Source organism: Pomacea canaliculata, linkage group LG14 (assembly GCF_003073045.1).
Source record: "Pomacea canaliculata isolate SZHN2017 linkage group LG14, ASM307304v1, whole genome shotgun sequence".
NCBI classification, from domain to species: domain Eukaryota; kingdom Metazoa; phylum Mollusca; class Gastropoda; order Architaenioglossa; family Ampullariidae; genus Pomacea; species Pomacea canaliculata.
The window spans coordinates 11,305,949-11,319,654 of record NC_037603.1 but is presented as its reverse complement, the minus strand read 5'-3'; the positions used below and the strand labels follow the sequence as shown (position 1 = coordinate 11,319,654).

Sequence of the window (13,706 nt, the reverse complement as noted above, 5' to 3'; positions counted from 1 at the left end):
AGTAATTTATGAGTAATAAGAAAATATGAGTTCCTGATGGAGTCAGTAATTATCACGCATGCTCATTCACAAACACATATACGCAATCAGTCACACACTCAAACGTCTGTACACAAAAACTCGCACATACAGACAACTCCACACACCTGCGCGTGCGTGCGTCCACATACACGCAAGCACTATGTTCAACATCACGATACCATATTGTTAGCCAGCTAAATATTAAATTATCCAGATCCCTATCATAATTCGTCAATTTGTCCACCACACCTGTTGAGACCCACAAGAGAAACGAACTCTTACCTTTTCCCCCAAAGTCAACACACAGCCACGCGGTTGTTTACTAATACCACTGCATAAATAATTTATTCCATAGGAAAATTCTTATAGCGAGACTTCTTGTTTGAATGTACGAAAATAATAACAGCAGAAAGAATTTGTTAATGGGGCGTCCCGTGAAAGTCTTTTTATTCCACCCCCCGATGTACCCGGGCGGGCGTCAAACACCCATTCACCTGCACCCATTTCTTTGCTAGCAGTCAGTCAGCCCTAACGATAAACATTTTTCAAGAAGTACTTGTCTATGTTTTCTGCCCCATCCCCACTGCAGCAATTTCCACCCTTCTGTCAGTTTTAGAAAGGTTATTCTTAGTGTAGTTCATGAAGACGCAGACATGTACCCGTGTGCAAACTGGTGTCGGGTAACCTTTGACCCACTAAGAACTGGGTCAGACTGTGACACGCCCATCATTTGCCGGAAAAATGTAAAGAAACTTCTCGATTTTATGTTCACTCTTCCCTGTGTGTATCCAGAGCAAGGTAACCTGGGAATAAAACAAACACAAGGAAGAGAACTTGTTTACAATGTCATGTCAGGGAAATGTTGTGTTAAAAGTCAAGTGTCAAAGGTCCTTGCAAACATGGGAGGCAGTTGTGGTCTGTGTGTCCGTGCGACAGTAAATATTAGATGGAATTGTGTAAATGTTGACATCTGTGTGTTGGGGTGGGAGTGGGAAGGGGCAGCGCCGTGATTAATTATTCTGTCATCGTCAACCCTCGTCAACTCCGACCTCCTACAAAACAAGAGATTGATGAAAACAGAGGGGACACCTTGACACGGAAAATTACTCAAGGCTGGATTATTTCCACCACAAACATGGACGATATCTTTAACATGACTGTCCATAAGTACTCGACAAGGTAAATAATAAACATTCTTTATCTCAGTGCATCAAAGGCTTCAACAGGAGGTGGATGTGACTAAGCATTCGTCAAACTTTAATCTCTAATTAGTGTTGCTAATTGTAGAAATGTCTGGACATGTTTGGCTTGTTCGTCTGCCTTCTGACAGAAACTGTAGGCCTGGCGTTAAAACAAATGATGAGTCACTTGGGGATTTTTTTACTGTGATGAAAAGAGGGAAGCCGGTTATTGGAAGACAGGAGGAATGGAGAGAAAGTTTGTACTGATGCGCCATCTGCTTGTTTGACTAAAGTGAGATAATGTAGAAAATAAATTATTGTAAACAGTGGGTTGCGAGTGTTTTATACACACACACACATCTCCTGCTCATTGAACTAAAAGAGAATAAATAAAGAATTATCAGTCTCTCTCTTCCTTCCTCTATCTCTCTTTTTCTCTAGTTTACTCGAACGTATGAAAATATCCAAAGCCCATGAGTAAGCTTCACCACATACCCGGAGAGAGAAAATTTCTGTCTGTATATCTAGCTGTGGTCTACATCACAGCAGCAGGCGTGGGAGAGGGTGGCGCGATCACGTGACGTGACAATCTTTCAGCGTCTGCGCGAGCGCTGCACACCCTGACCTCATGACGTCACCCAGGTCACGGCACAGTAGCAAGCGAAGTTTCTTGAAGGACTACTCTGCAGTGTGAGTAGCTTGTGTGTGTGTGTTCAGTTATCTGTGAGGATGGAGGTGGGGCAATCAAGTGTAGGTGAGTGGAATGAGGAGTAGGTGGACAGTGTGTAGGTGTGTGCGTGCGTTTGTTTTCTCTACGTGACTGTGTTGCAGGTTCATGAAAGACAACGATATTTCAAGTCGATACGTAGATATTGTGGTAAATGCTGCATTACCAGGGTTCCACACCAATAACTTGTCTCCACACCAGCATTTTTTTCTTTACCACCCTAAAATTCCTCTGGCCTAAGCCTTCTTTCATTTGAATCCCTTCCAAAGAGAAAGAAAGCACAAAGGCGCTGAAGACACAAACTCTGACAGGAAGGGTCTATATAAAGTTTTATACTCTCCTCAAGTCTTCATTCATGTTACTCGTTCACGATGACACAGATACAGAACACATCAAATTCAAAGATATAAACACAGCAATGGTCACATAAATAAAAACAAGCTAACTAACAAAATTAAGCACACCCACCTGGATGACAATGTCGATCTCCTGGAAGCCGTCTGTCTCAGACCGTGCAGGTGTGAACAACGGTCGTTTTTATATCTGTGTTCAGATCCTGTCTAAATGCTTGGGACCAATGCCTGACACTAGTGACTGTCAGAACAAAGTCTGGCAGCATTTTTGTTCCCTTGTCCCCCTCTGCCCCCATGCACTCCTCTCCTGTACCTCCGCTGACTCAGGAACTATTAATATTCTTAAAGATTTCTCAACTGTCTTCGCCGTGAATTTGCTTTTTGGTTTGACCTAAAGATTAAACTAACATCCACTTACTAAGTTTGAACATTACATGGGCTTGACATAGAGAGGTTGTGGACTGACACCAGATGATTCTAGTAACCATTCTCAACATTTGGAGGGGAGGGAGGCAAACTTTGTTATCGTGTCCATGGATGGAGTTCAGTTTGTTCAATCTGAAAAATAATCCCGAAAACCTTTTCTTTTGAGCTATGATTAAGGTTTGACTAGTTAAATGTTAGTTTACGATACTCTATCCTATAGTTTGGGAATATTATTGCCTGGGTTTTGATTCCGAAAATTTAAGACTGAATATTTTAAATGTTGCCAGTAATTAGAACATATTAATGAACAGCCCCACACCCAACATAAATAACTCCTACACCTGCAGAAACAGACTTTACCCATCTCCTAGTTTATCTGAGATTAAACAAACAGCAAAAAGCATTAGTCAGTTCATGCTCGTTCTCTACAGCTAACACTAGAAGTACTTCAGTAGACGTCCACCCTGACGGAGACAGCAAAGCCTCCCACAGCTGTCAAGGCAGGGACAGCCAGAAGGAGCGGGCGCTTGTTTTTTCCTGCTATTTATACAGAATTTATACAGAATATTGTGTGTTAGTCACCCAACGGCAATTCACCTCTCGCTGAAGTGCTTTTGTCACCACCCGACTGAAGAACGCGGGGGGCGGGGGCGTGGCTGCGGGGTGTGGGGTGTGGGAGGGACAGCGGTGCCAGTCCATGTTCTGACAGGCACTCCCACTGAACTATTTTAGACCCTGATACAAAACATTTTAACACCAGGAGACTATCAACTAGTGTCAGACCCTCATACAAAACATTTTAACACGTTCTAACATGTCGTCTGCTCTGTCTGCAAAGAGAAGTCAGATTAAAGCTGTTGTCCTAAAGGTGGGTCTGGTAAAGCCAAGACATACCCATCCACCTGACTTTCATCAAACTATTTTATTTTGTGTGTTTACCCTTTTTTTTCTTTCTTTTTTTTTCCTTTTTTTCTTTTTTTTTTTCTTTTTTTTTTTTTTTTTTTTTTTTTGAATTGGTGTGCACCTCTGTAAAACTTCCAGCCACTCAAAATCTCTTCTACTTGCGACCGTCTCCTACCTCTTCCTGTCACCATAACAAGACACGGTCACGTGATTTTTAGTTGTTTTACAGCAAAACGGTGAACCGCTCTTTATTTCCATATCCATCACCTACTCACCATGGAATCTTTTAAAAGTGCACAGAAAGACACATTAAAACACACCAAAAACACAATAGTTCCTCGAGCTTTGCTGCTAATAATAGTTCACACAATGCTAGTCTTCTAGTCCCCACCCTTCGTTTTTTTTTGTTTTTTTTTTTGTTTGTTTGTTGTTGTTGTTGTTGTTGTTTGTTGTCTTTATTTATCGGGATTGCATTTTGTTCTCTCCTTACTTCCTCTTACTGCATACACCTGTAGGAAGCTAATCACGGGGTAACCTTAGCTCTCCTTCGTGACTAGGGGTTTGTGAAGCCTGGGAAAAACTGACAAACGAGACCCTGTAGGGGCCAACTTTCGACCTTTGACACCGACTGTCATTGGACTGTGGCGGGGTTAAACGTGCTGACTGCCTCGTCACACTCGCCGCATCTACGTCACCACGATGACATAAAGACATGCGCCACACGTAAACCGGAAGTGTTCTAACTTCTAACCGCCACTGTTGATGTGTGCGCATGGCTTGGTGAGGTTTGAACCAGCCGACAGGTCTCCGAACTGATGGGAATGTTGGACGCCTGGGAATTTCCGCTTCTGTCTTCCGGTCCTTTGCTGACCTCGGCAGAATGCACCCAGTCCTCGGCGCCCTACAGGTCGTGTTGCATGTGTGAACAGGTCACAGGTCACAGGTCACAGGTCATATCTCTGCACAATTTCCATTTCGTAATAAAAGAAAAATAATAGAGTCACTGTGGCAACCACCTCCTCATAACAGTCACTGATGAATTTTATCTGGGGAGTGGAGGAGGGGGATATACGATGAGATTGATAGTGGGGTTAATCACTTGCTCAGTTTAATTAATCCTTGATAAGTTTGCATAATCTTCACGTACCCGTATATGGAAGACATGTTTTCTGTTATTTATGTGACGTCACACTGGTTCACTTTCATTTATCTGTGCGCGTTCACACACACACAAAACGAGAGAGAGAGAGGATATGTGAGTGTGTGTGGTTGCGCACGTGCCCGCGCGTGTGTGTGTGTGGGTAGAAAGCTATTAATAGCTCGAATGTGTAGAATTCGGTCTTGTGTTTACGTCACTTCCGTAAAACCATACCGTGCTGTCCTGTCAGTGTCTGGGTCGTGGGAAAGATAACTCTAAGACGTCATTCACCCACCAGTTCACATACACTCGGCGGAGCTCAGCAGAAATCAGTTTTATGTTCGCATGTGTTCCTCAGTGTGTCTCCGTTAGTCGACAGATATATTTCAGTGGATGACGCTAGATATTTCCATCGTGGATAGTTAACCCTTTCTTATCTTCAGTTTCAACGCAGTGAGTGAATGAGGAAAGAAAGAAGCTAAAGAAGGCAGAAAAATAAGGAGCGAATGAGAGATAAACTAAAACATGTTAAAAATCAGTTATAATAGGCACCATGAAGTTTTTATTGTGATTGGAGGATAAATTACAATAAAGAGAGCGAAGACATGATAAAAGTTTCCAAATGACACGGGTTCTGATCAATTTTAGCCTTCCCCGTCGCCATCATCCATTTTCCCAACATGTTTCTACAATTAACGTGTCAGAATGTCGACAGGGCTTGTTTCTCTTTTTCGAAATGTATTTTAATAAACAAAATATGTGAGAAACGTGCGCACGTGCATTTAACGGTGTGACGAGGAGGTGCCGGGGGGGGGGGGGCAGAGCCTGCTTTTAATAAAGTCTGTGTGGAGAAAGCATGGGTCACGTACCTCGGCACTTTACTGGCCGACAAAGGGTGAGCAGACTGGTTAGCTTGGCCCTCCAGCCACATGTTGGACCCCCGTGGTGAGGCTACGAGACACTGGAAGGGTAGACTTTTATAGCGCGGTACTAAAACGACATTAAGGAATACAGACAACTCAACCGTGACCGTTTACGATTCTAAAACACCATCCGAATGGTACCGGAAGTCAAGACTTATTTGTCATAGCGGTTAGAGACCTTTGTGCTGAAATGGTCTGTGAAGCCTTGATAGAAACCACCCAGTAGCTCTCGGTAAGCTTACGTCACTTCCGATACTCAATCTACCCTTCTAGTGCCTCAGATCCTCACCACTGGGATCCAGCATATCTTTAACAAAAAAGCTGCAGGCAAAAACAACAGTAAGACTTTAGGTGCATTGCTATATATATATTAGTGATGTCTGATGTACTGAGCTATACAACTGCTAACAAAATATAAACATTATAAGAAATTCAGGAACAGATATTAAAAATGTTTTATAATCCTCAAAATTCTCTCGTACATTAATTGAAGCATATACCCATATTGAATTTTCTTAATCAAACCCGGTATGCAAGCAAATAATTAGTCAGACATAAACTTTAAAAAACATTTTGAAGACATGTTCTTCACACTGGTCCCAGAATTGTCAATGAAGATTATAGAAGCCTGTGGTTTCTATAGTCTCGTCTACCCGAGATGTTAGAAGAGATATTATCTCGCTTTAAATATGCATCAATATAGTCCCTTGAATTAAAATTTATTAACTTTTAGTCTACATGTTTACTGATTTTAATTCTCGTGATTCCATTTGTTTCAGGAGCACATCAGCGTGGTGTAGGGCGCAGGAAAGTATCGTGACCATCGAGAGGACCTCACATCCCGTCTCGCCACGTTTCCGAGATTTCATTTCTTCTCATCTACAGAGAGGAAGGAGGGATTTCAAAACCCTCCTAAATGTGGGGGCAATGTGTGTGTGTGTGGGTGTCAAAGTTCAACGTGCTCCAATCTGCATGCTGACCTCTGAAATTTGAAGCTGGCGACTGTTGGAGACGACGATGACAGCAACGGCAGCTTCATGTGTCGGTTCGGATGTACGGGTTTCCGCCTAAATGGCAAGGTCAGGGGTCAGGGTACTTGTAGAGGAAGTGAGAGGTCACTAAGTCGGCTCATACGGCGTCACTGAGGCAGTTTGGTCAACAAAGTATGGAGGGCCTCATCCTGAACTCAGTCACTTGCATGATAGTACTCACTTGATGTTTGGCTTTGACTCACATTGTAAACTGTCTCGCAAATTCATTCATTTCGTTTTCAGCCAATCCCTTTTTCTGGGATACTTACTGTGTATACTTACTTTTTACCCTCCTCCAATTTTGTTAAGGTCACAATAATATTTCACAACTACTTCAACATCCCAAACCAAACAAGAAGAGTTCAGATCCAAGCCACTCACACCTGCTTCAACTGTTGTTTGACATCAGGCCGGCCAGAGATAGCAGGGTGTGTTCGTTAGTCTGTCACAGCACGTGCAGCACCAGTCAAGGCTGCCATTCTGTTGTGATGGTGATGATGGTCATTATCTGTTAAGTACCGCCCTACATTTGCTGAATTGTTTTAAAATAACCGTAATCCCCGTGATGGTGACTTCACAGGCGGGGATACAGTGGGAGGATATTTGGTGACACCAGACGTGTGTGTCGTCCGGCAACACCAGACATGGAAATGTTCCCGAGAGTTTGGTTTCTGGTCATCCTGTGTGGACTTTCACGTAAGTGCTTTTGTTTTTTTTTGTTTTTTTGTTGTTGTTTTTTTTTTTTTTTTGACACCTGATGTTATATACGTCCATCCTTTGCGCTCTTTCTCTCCTCACGGCCTTCCTCTTCTTTCGCTCAACAAAACACAGAAATCTGCCATTGGGCTTTCCATTCATTCCATTCTTATCATGGAACTAACTGTAAATATATTATTCACTTTTTTCACTTTGTTACGATATTCGGTTTCCTTGATAATATGGAAAAAGGAAACAATCGATTCCAATCAATTAGAGTGTAAACAGTTCCAAGCTCCAATTCAAACCACAAGAACCTGCAGCCTCGATTCTGTATCCGGGTTCGTGGGGATTGTATTTTATTAAGGCAGCCCTGTAAACAGATGCCACATGCCGAGAAAGAACAGCTTGCCTGAGACGAGAGCTGAACCCAGGACAACCAACCTTCCCTGTGTTGGTGACAGACGCTACCCACTGCGCCACCGGGCTGCCCGACTCTGCATCCGGGTTCCGCTGCATTGATGGAGGTTTTCCTTCCAGGAAAAGCCCACATCCTCCATCCGGAAACTCAGCTTCTGCCATGATGAGTCACATGGCCTGATAAACGATCGAGTGGGGTCAAGGTTTTAGCTCAAAGCTACTGTTTCTACGTTTTGCCCTCGACAGGAGTGCTGAGCTGATTAACCCCTTCGTCCTCAAAATACAAACTTTCAATCGTAAAAATGCGGGGAAAATGTCAAATCATTGTCAGATTGAGGCAACGGGTCCTGCTGTGTGAAACGGAACTATGCATGTGCAATTTTATAGAGGGAAAAAAGTCATCAGGTAATGCGTGTTCACTTCAATGTTTTGCTCTCCTTAAATAGGACACACACACACATACATATATATATATAATTATATCACGATGACGACTGCTTCATGCACTGTAGTTTTCATCAGTGACATGACAAAGCAATTTTTTGCAGTTCAAGGCCATCAAGAAACCATTCACAATCCAAGTTCGTTTGTATGTTTGTATGTTTGTGTGTGTGTTGAGGTGGAGTAGGGGTCCGTAATCGTCAGCCACGTGTTTTATTGGTTTTGTTCTTTCTAAAGTATTTTTTATTTTGAAAATATCTCGTAACTATCATGACAAGTTCCCATAACTAATGTGTGGTAATGTGACTTGACAAATGCTTGTAACTTAGCTTACTCACCATGAACTTTCACACCCTTGTCCTCAAGTCATTCATATTAACCCTCCTCCAAAGGTGTGTAGCCCTCAACACGTTTATCATACTAATGTTTCAGGGTGTGTTATCTACTTTCTCTCTCAAACCGAATCACTTCCTAAACCGTAATTATATTAATAGTTTTATATCTCGTATTTTTATTTTACACCTGTTGGGTCCGCCTGACCTAAGAAAAAGAATTCAGGACTGGCCTAAATTTAAATTCTCGTATCTAGAAAAAGAATCTGTCCTCGTTAAGAATATGGAGAAGACGACAGTAAATGTCAAACGATCAACATTTATTGTGAAGTTTATTATCGCCCCCTGAGGTGCTGGATGAACTGTTCTTGCCGACGATAGGTTGCACACCGCCCCCAACTCGATCTTGTGTCACGTGTCAACAGGTGCAGATGCCGGATGTGAGGAGGAGCAAGATGCTCTGATTAAATGCATCGAAGGATATGACGTCAGCGAAGCTCTTTCGACCGAGGAGATTGATAAGATGTGCAGGTGTGGTGTTTCGTCTTTGCAATAAGCTGTAAATGTAATCCAGTTTTTCCTGTTTGTTTGTTGGTGGTGATTTTGTTTTATTTTGTTTTATTTTTGGTTTTTGTTTGTTTGTTGTTTATTTTTTGTTTTGATTTTTTTTTTTTTTTTTTTTTTTTTTTTGTCATGTTTGTCCTATGGCTACAGACATAATGTTACTAATGTTAGCAACAATGTGCAAGATCAGTTTACTGTGAAGTAAGCCACTGCTGTGGTTGTCAGCGTTGTCCGAACATCGTCTGTTGGTGTATTTATCTCTATAAAATGTTAGACAACACTCATTTGTTTATTCTGCAAGTAAAATGATGTAATATCGCATGTAATCATTAAGTGATCTCAGATTTTATCACAAAACACAGACCCACACAGGGTTTACCAATGTCCCATCCTCAGGTAACTGATGGCTATTTCTTTTTTTTTTTTCAGCGACACTCGGTATCTTCTAGACTGTGTCCGAGTTGCCAGAGGGTCGTGCCCAAACATGGCGTTGCTAGGAGACGAGGAATTTGCAGCTGCCGTGGACAACATGGGGCTGGTGTACAATACATACTGCGCCGGTGGGTACCTTTGTTTGTATGTGCATGTTGTTTACACTAGTTTGAACAGTTTCTTCGTGGTTTCAGACGATAAAACATTTTGTCTCAGCTTCTATTTACTTTAGAAAGTCCCTTTTATTACCAGACTAACCGGGTACCCGGGTCTTCAGTTGTAGACCTTGGGTGCACAGTTCGTTTACGCAGAGCGAGTCAAAGGAAAGAAAAGAGGAGACAGACGCCGATGGGGAAGATAAAAAGTTCGTCCATTTTCTTTGTCAAAAAAAAAACCAACCATAAAACCATTGCATTCACATCTACCAGTACCCTGAAACTAATTCAAAATTTCAGAGGACTAGTCTGGTCGAGAGACTTAACAAAATTGTCGTAGTTTGTGGCGGTGCAGGTACAGTTTACTTGGTGCCTGTAGTTGTTCTGCTAGTGGTGCTGACAGTGTCGTCTGCTTCCTAGCCACGACAACTACTGAAGCACCTTTTCTGAACGACCAGCAGAAGATTTGCAGCGACCCCTGGGAGGCAATCACAGACTGCAACCAGCTGATGGCGGGGGTTCCTCCTGGTGACCTGAAGGTTATGTGCAGGTATGTGTGGGTCCAATACTTTCTTTCTAACCCTTAAGGTTGATGTACGAGACGATGTCATCCGTTTGTTGATTGTGTTTTTCCTTTGTGGTCAACTGTTATTCATGGTCTTAGCACTTGCTGATAGCCTCCCTTAGTGTGTGTCCAGGGGCAATCATTGCCACATTATCTGACATTACATGTTATCTGTGACAGCAGCTAATCGTCAAAGCTGCAGCGGGGTGTGTGGCTGGTCATTAATATGTATTGTGGTTGTTGCCACATTTTGTATTATTGGGAGCTAATTTTAGCAGCGTTTGACATTTACTGGAATTTTCAACAAAAATGTTAATCTGACAAGTGTCTCAGTATTTGTCTTTTAATCTTCTTCATCAGCCAAAAGGGCAACGAGTATTTACAGTGTCTTGACAACATTGTAGCAAGCTGTGACCAACTGCACAAGCTGCCCTTTGACCTTCAGAGCGCCGTGAACACCACGCGAGAACTCTTAGCAAGGGAGTGTAGGTCTTCTTTCATCTTCTTTATCCGTTCCATCCTCATCATCGCCCTCTTCTGTTTCTTTGTAGATTGCGAGCTTTTTTTTCATCAAATTTATTAAAACACATACACAATAGCAAAACATACAACACCATAATCAAGATGGCGTCTCTTGTAGTCTCGGCTACAGAAAGCTTCTCAGTCTCGGTGATCAAACACAATACACCTGGCTAGCCGAGACTGCATGTCGACTTACTGAGATCATGGATAATGTCACTTTGTGGTGGGAGCATCTGATACAGGGCACTGCCTACTGAGGTACTTTCTTATCTTCAGGTCCAGGAAGACAGAAGGTAGATGCGTGTGAAGAAAAGAGTGTTGAAGCCGAGTACGCATGCGCTGGCCACTTGACTGACAGCACCAGTGATGACATCTACTGTGTGTAGGTATAGTGTGTCTGATTGTGTGTTCAACATGCTGTGTGTGTGTGTTAATGTGTGTCGTATGTGGTTCGTATACTCACTTTCTTCATCTGTTGGTGGTCACATGGGTTTTTTAAAAATATTTTTGCGTGGTATCAGTGGACCTTACCTGTAATTTGGAAGATAAGACTTCTTTCTCTAATTAACCGTTTTTCATGAAAGAAACTACTGCTATTTACTGCATTTATATAATTGATGTTTAAAATACAGTTTATTATTGCAGGGGTCTTTCTTTGTACGTGGACTGTCTCAAACACCACTTGTCGACTTGTCCCAACTCGCGCATGTTACAGTCAGGACTTCTCCAGTTCGACATCCACTGTGAGTGAACTTTTTTTACACCGACTCTGAAACAATTTTCTGTCCATACATAGCAATAACAACAAAAACAATAATAAGTGGGTTTAAAAGAAGGCTTGATGAATTTAAAAAAAAGAAAGATAATACACAAATAAAAATCATGTCTCTCGTTTAGTTCACGTTTAGTTCACTTTTATAACGGATTTTCTGGGGCAGTGGGAGGAAAAGGGAGGAGAGGATGGGAAATGGCTGAGAAAGGTTGATGGATTGTAGAGGTGTCTAAAACAAAAACCGAGGTACAAGTCGGTGCACTTTGTTGGAGGAGTGCCTGTCAGTAGCTAAACATGGATGCGGGCTCTTGTCAAGCATCATCATCACTCGAGTAGGAGTCAGCGCGAGGTCAACAAGTGTATCCACTGAACCCTCTGACAGGTCAGAGTGAATGAGATAGAGACTTGCTATCTTTCCGATATTCATCATTCTGTGAAACAAAAGCGAGGGTTTTCATTGACGGTCATAATGGTGCATTTCCGTAAGTGGTAATTAGATTCGCTTGGTGTAAGAGATAGATGTATATTATATAAGGATACAACAATGGCAAAAAGCTTTTGGATAAGTAGAATTTTAACATTTTGAAATATATAAATATATACTGTGCACGTATTTTAGTTGTGTAAAAAACTACAAAAGCGAGAAGTGTTCGACATATGTATTAATATCTTCCATATACGAGTTCGACAGTTTTTCTTAAATGTGTTTGACTTATATATTTTGTATTTAAAAGGTTAATCTTCCCCCTATCTATGGAGATCCGGTGACTGTTTTCGGCCATCCCAGTCTTCAGCATCGACAAGGAGGCAAACAATGAAGAGTCTCTTTTCTCCATGATCTGCAACCGAATATTATTGTGCATTTAACATCCAAAGCTTACTCAGACATGAAAAGCAAATAAAGTTTTCATTCTTATGTTTCTTAAATTTTGTGTGGGTGTGTGATGCGGGGAAGATGATGTGTGAATGGGCGACATGGACAAGAAGGAATCTAAGAACTAAGAACCGCTTCGCACGACCGACATCTACTCGCATCACTGTTCCCTCTTCCTATCACACCATTCCCACTTATCCACCCCCAAACAATGCGACAAAGATATCGAATAAAACCTGTCATATTTTACTTTTATCGTAGTTTTCTTTATTCCCCTTTTTGTATAAGCTTAGATAAGCATCTGCAAAGGAGGATCCTTACAAAAGAAGAGAAAGTCCCTTGGAGGATGGGACAACGCAGGACACATCCACGCACCAGGCGCCACGGGAGGGGCAAAGTCTGAGCACGTAACCCCGTGCATGTAACCCCGTGGTCTGACTGGGAGTGCTGTTCACCACACCTCTTAGTCTTGGTGACAAGCCAATGGTATGGCGGACACCCCCAGGAGATAGAGGAAGAAAGGCAGAAGGACTAACAGCCTGTTATTGAACTGTTAATGTCAAAAAATCACGACTCGTAATTTTCAAAAATAAGACAGTGTGTGTTTCCAACAAATTTTAAACTCATATTGGGATACGGATGGCAGTAATTTTATTTCATGCCGAGCAAGCGACTATAACATATGTTGTGGCAAAGCAGATGCCTTGAAAAAAAATTCCACGTCCACCGAGATGAAATCCGAACTCACGTCATTCCATTTTCTAGCAAGCCTTGACCGGTTAATGATTTTTCGAAGCAACTTTTTGAAAAACAAATCACGCCCAAACTGACTACAGGACACGAGATTCTCACGACAAGCTGACAACTGGCCGGCCGGCCAGCCGGCCCGACGACAGACTGTAAAGTTGTGGGCGCATCCCCTGTCACGATCATCTCATTTGGCTCAAGTGGAGGGCCTGGGATGCTGCCAAGTGTGCTGTGATCTCGTTTTCACAGAAATAAAGTCAGTGCTATCAATTAGTTGATGCTCCGATAATTAATTCAGTGAATTAGTAGAAGTGAGGTACACAGATACAGAAATAAATGAATAATGGAAAACAGTTTGTGGACAGAAATAGAGATGCATCAGAGGGAAGAGCAGAGAGAATGAGGTGGTTGTGGCAATGATGATGATGATGATGAGAGAATGATATCTTTGCTTTCATCGTTAGTTCTGATCCTAAAAAAAGA

General features: G+C 42.2%; 1 protein-coding gene across 1 annotated transcript; it reads left to right on the top strand.

The window, feature by feature from the left end:
* The first annotated feature begins 6,563 nt into the window (after positions 1-6,563).
* LOC112555891 lies at positions 6,564-12,518 on the top strand. Its single transcript, XM_025224456.1, has 8 exons — positions 6,564-7,399; positions 9,018-9,123; positions 9,586-9,716; positions 10,164-10,293; positions 10,669-10,793; positions 11,107-11,212; positions 11,476-11,573; positions 12,337-12,518. Exons 1-8 carry the CDS (start codon positions 7,348-7,350, stop codon positions 12,339-12,341), a joined length of 753 nt encoding a protein of 250 aa, XP_025080241.1. The 5' UTR covers positions 6,564-7,347; the 3' UTR covers positions 12,342-12,518.
* The last annotated feature ends 1,188 nt before the right edge of the window (positions 12,519-13,706 follow it).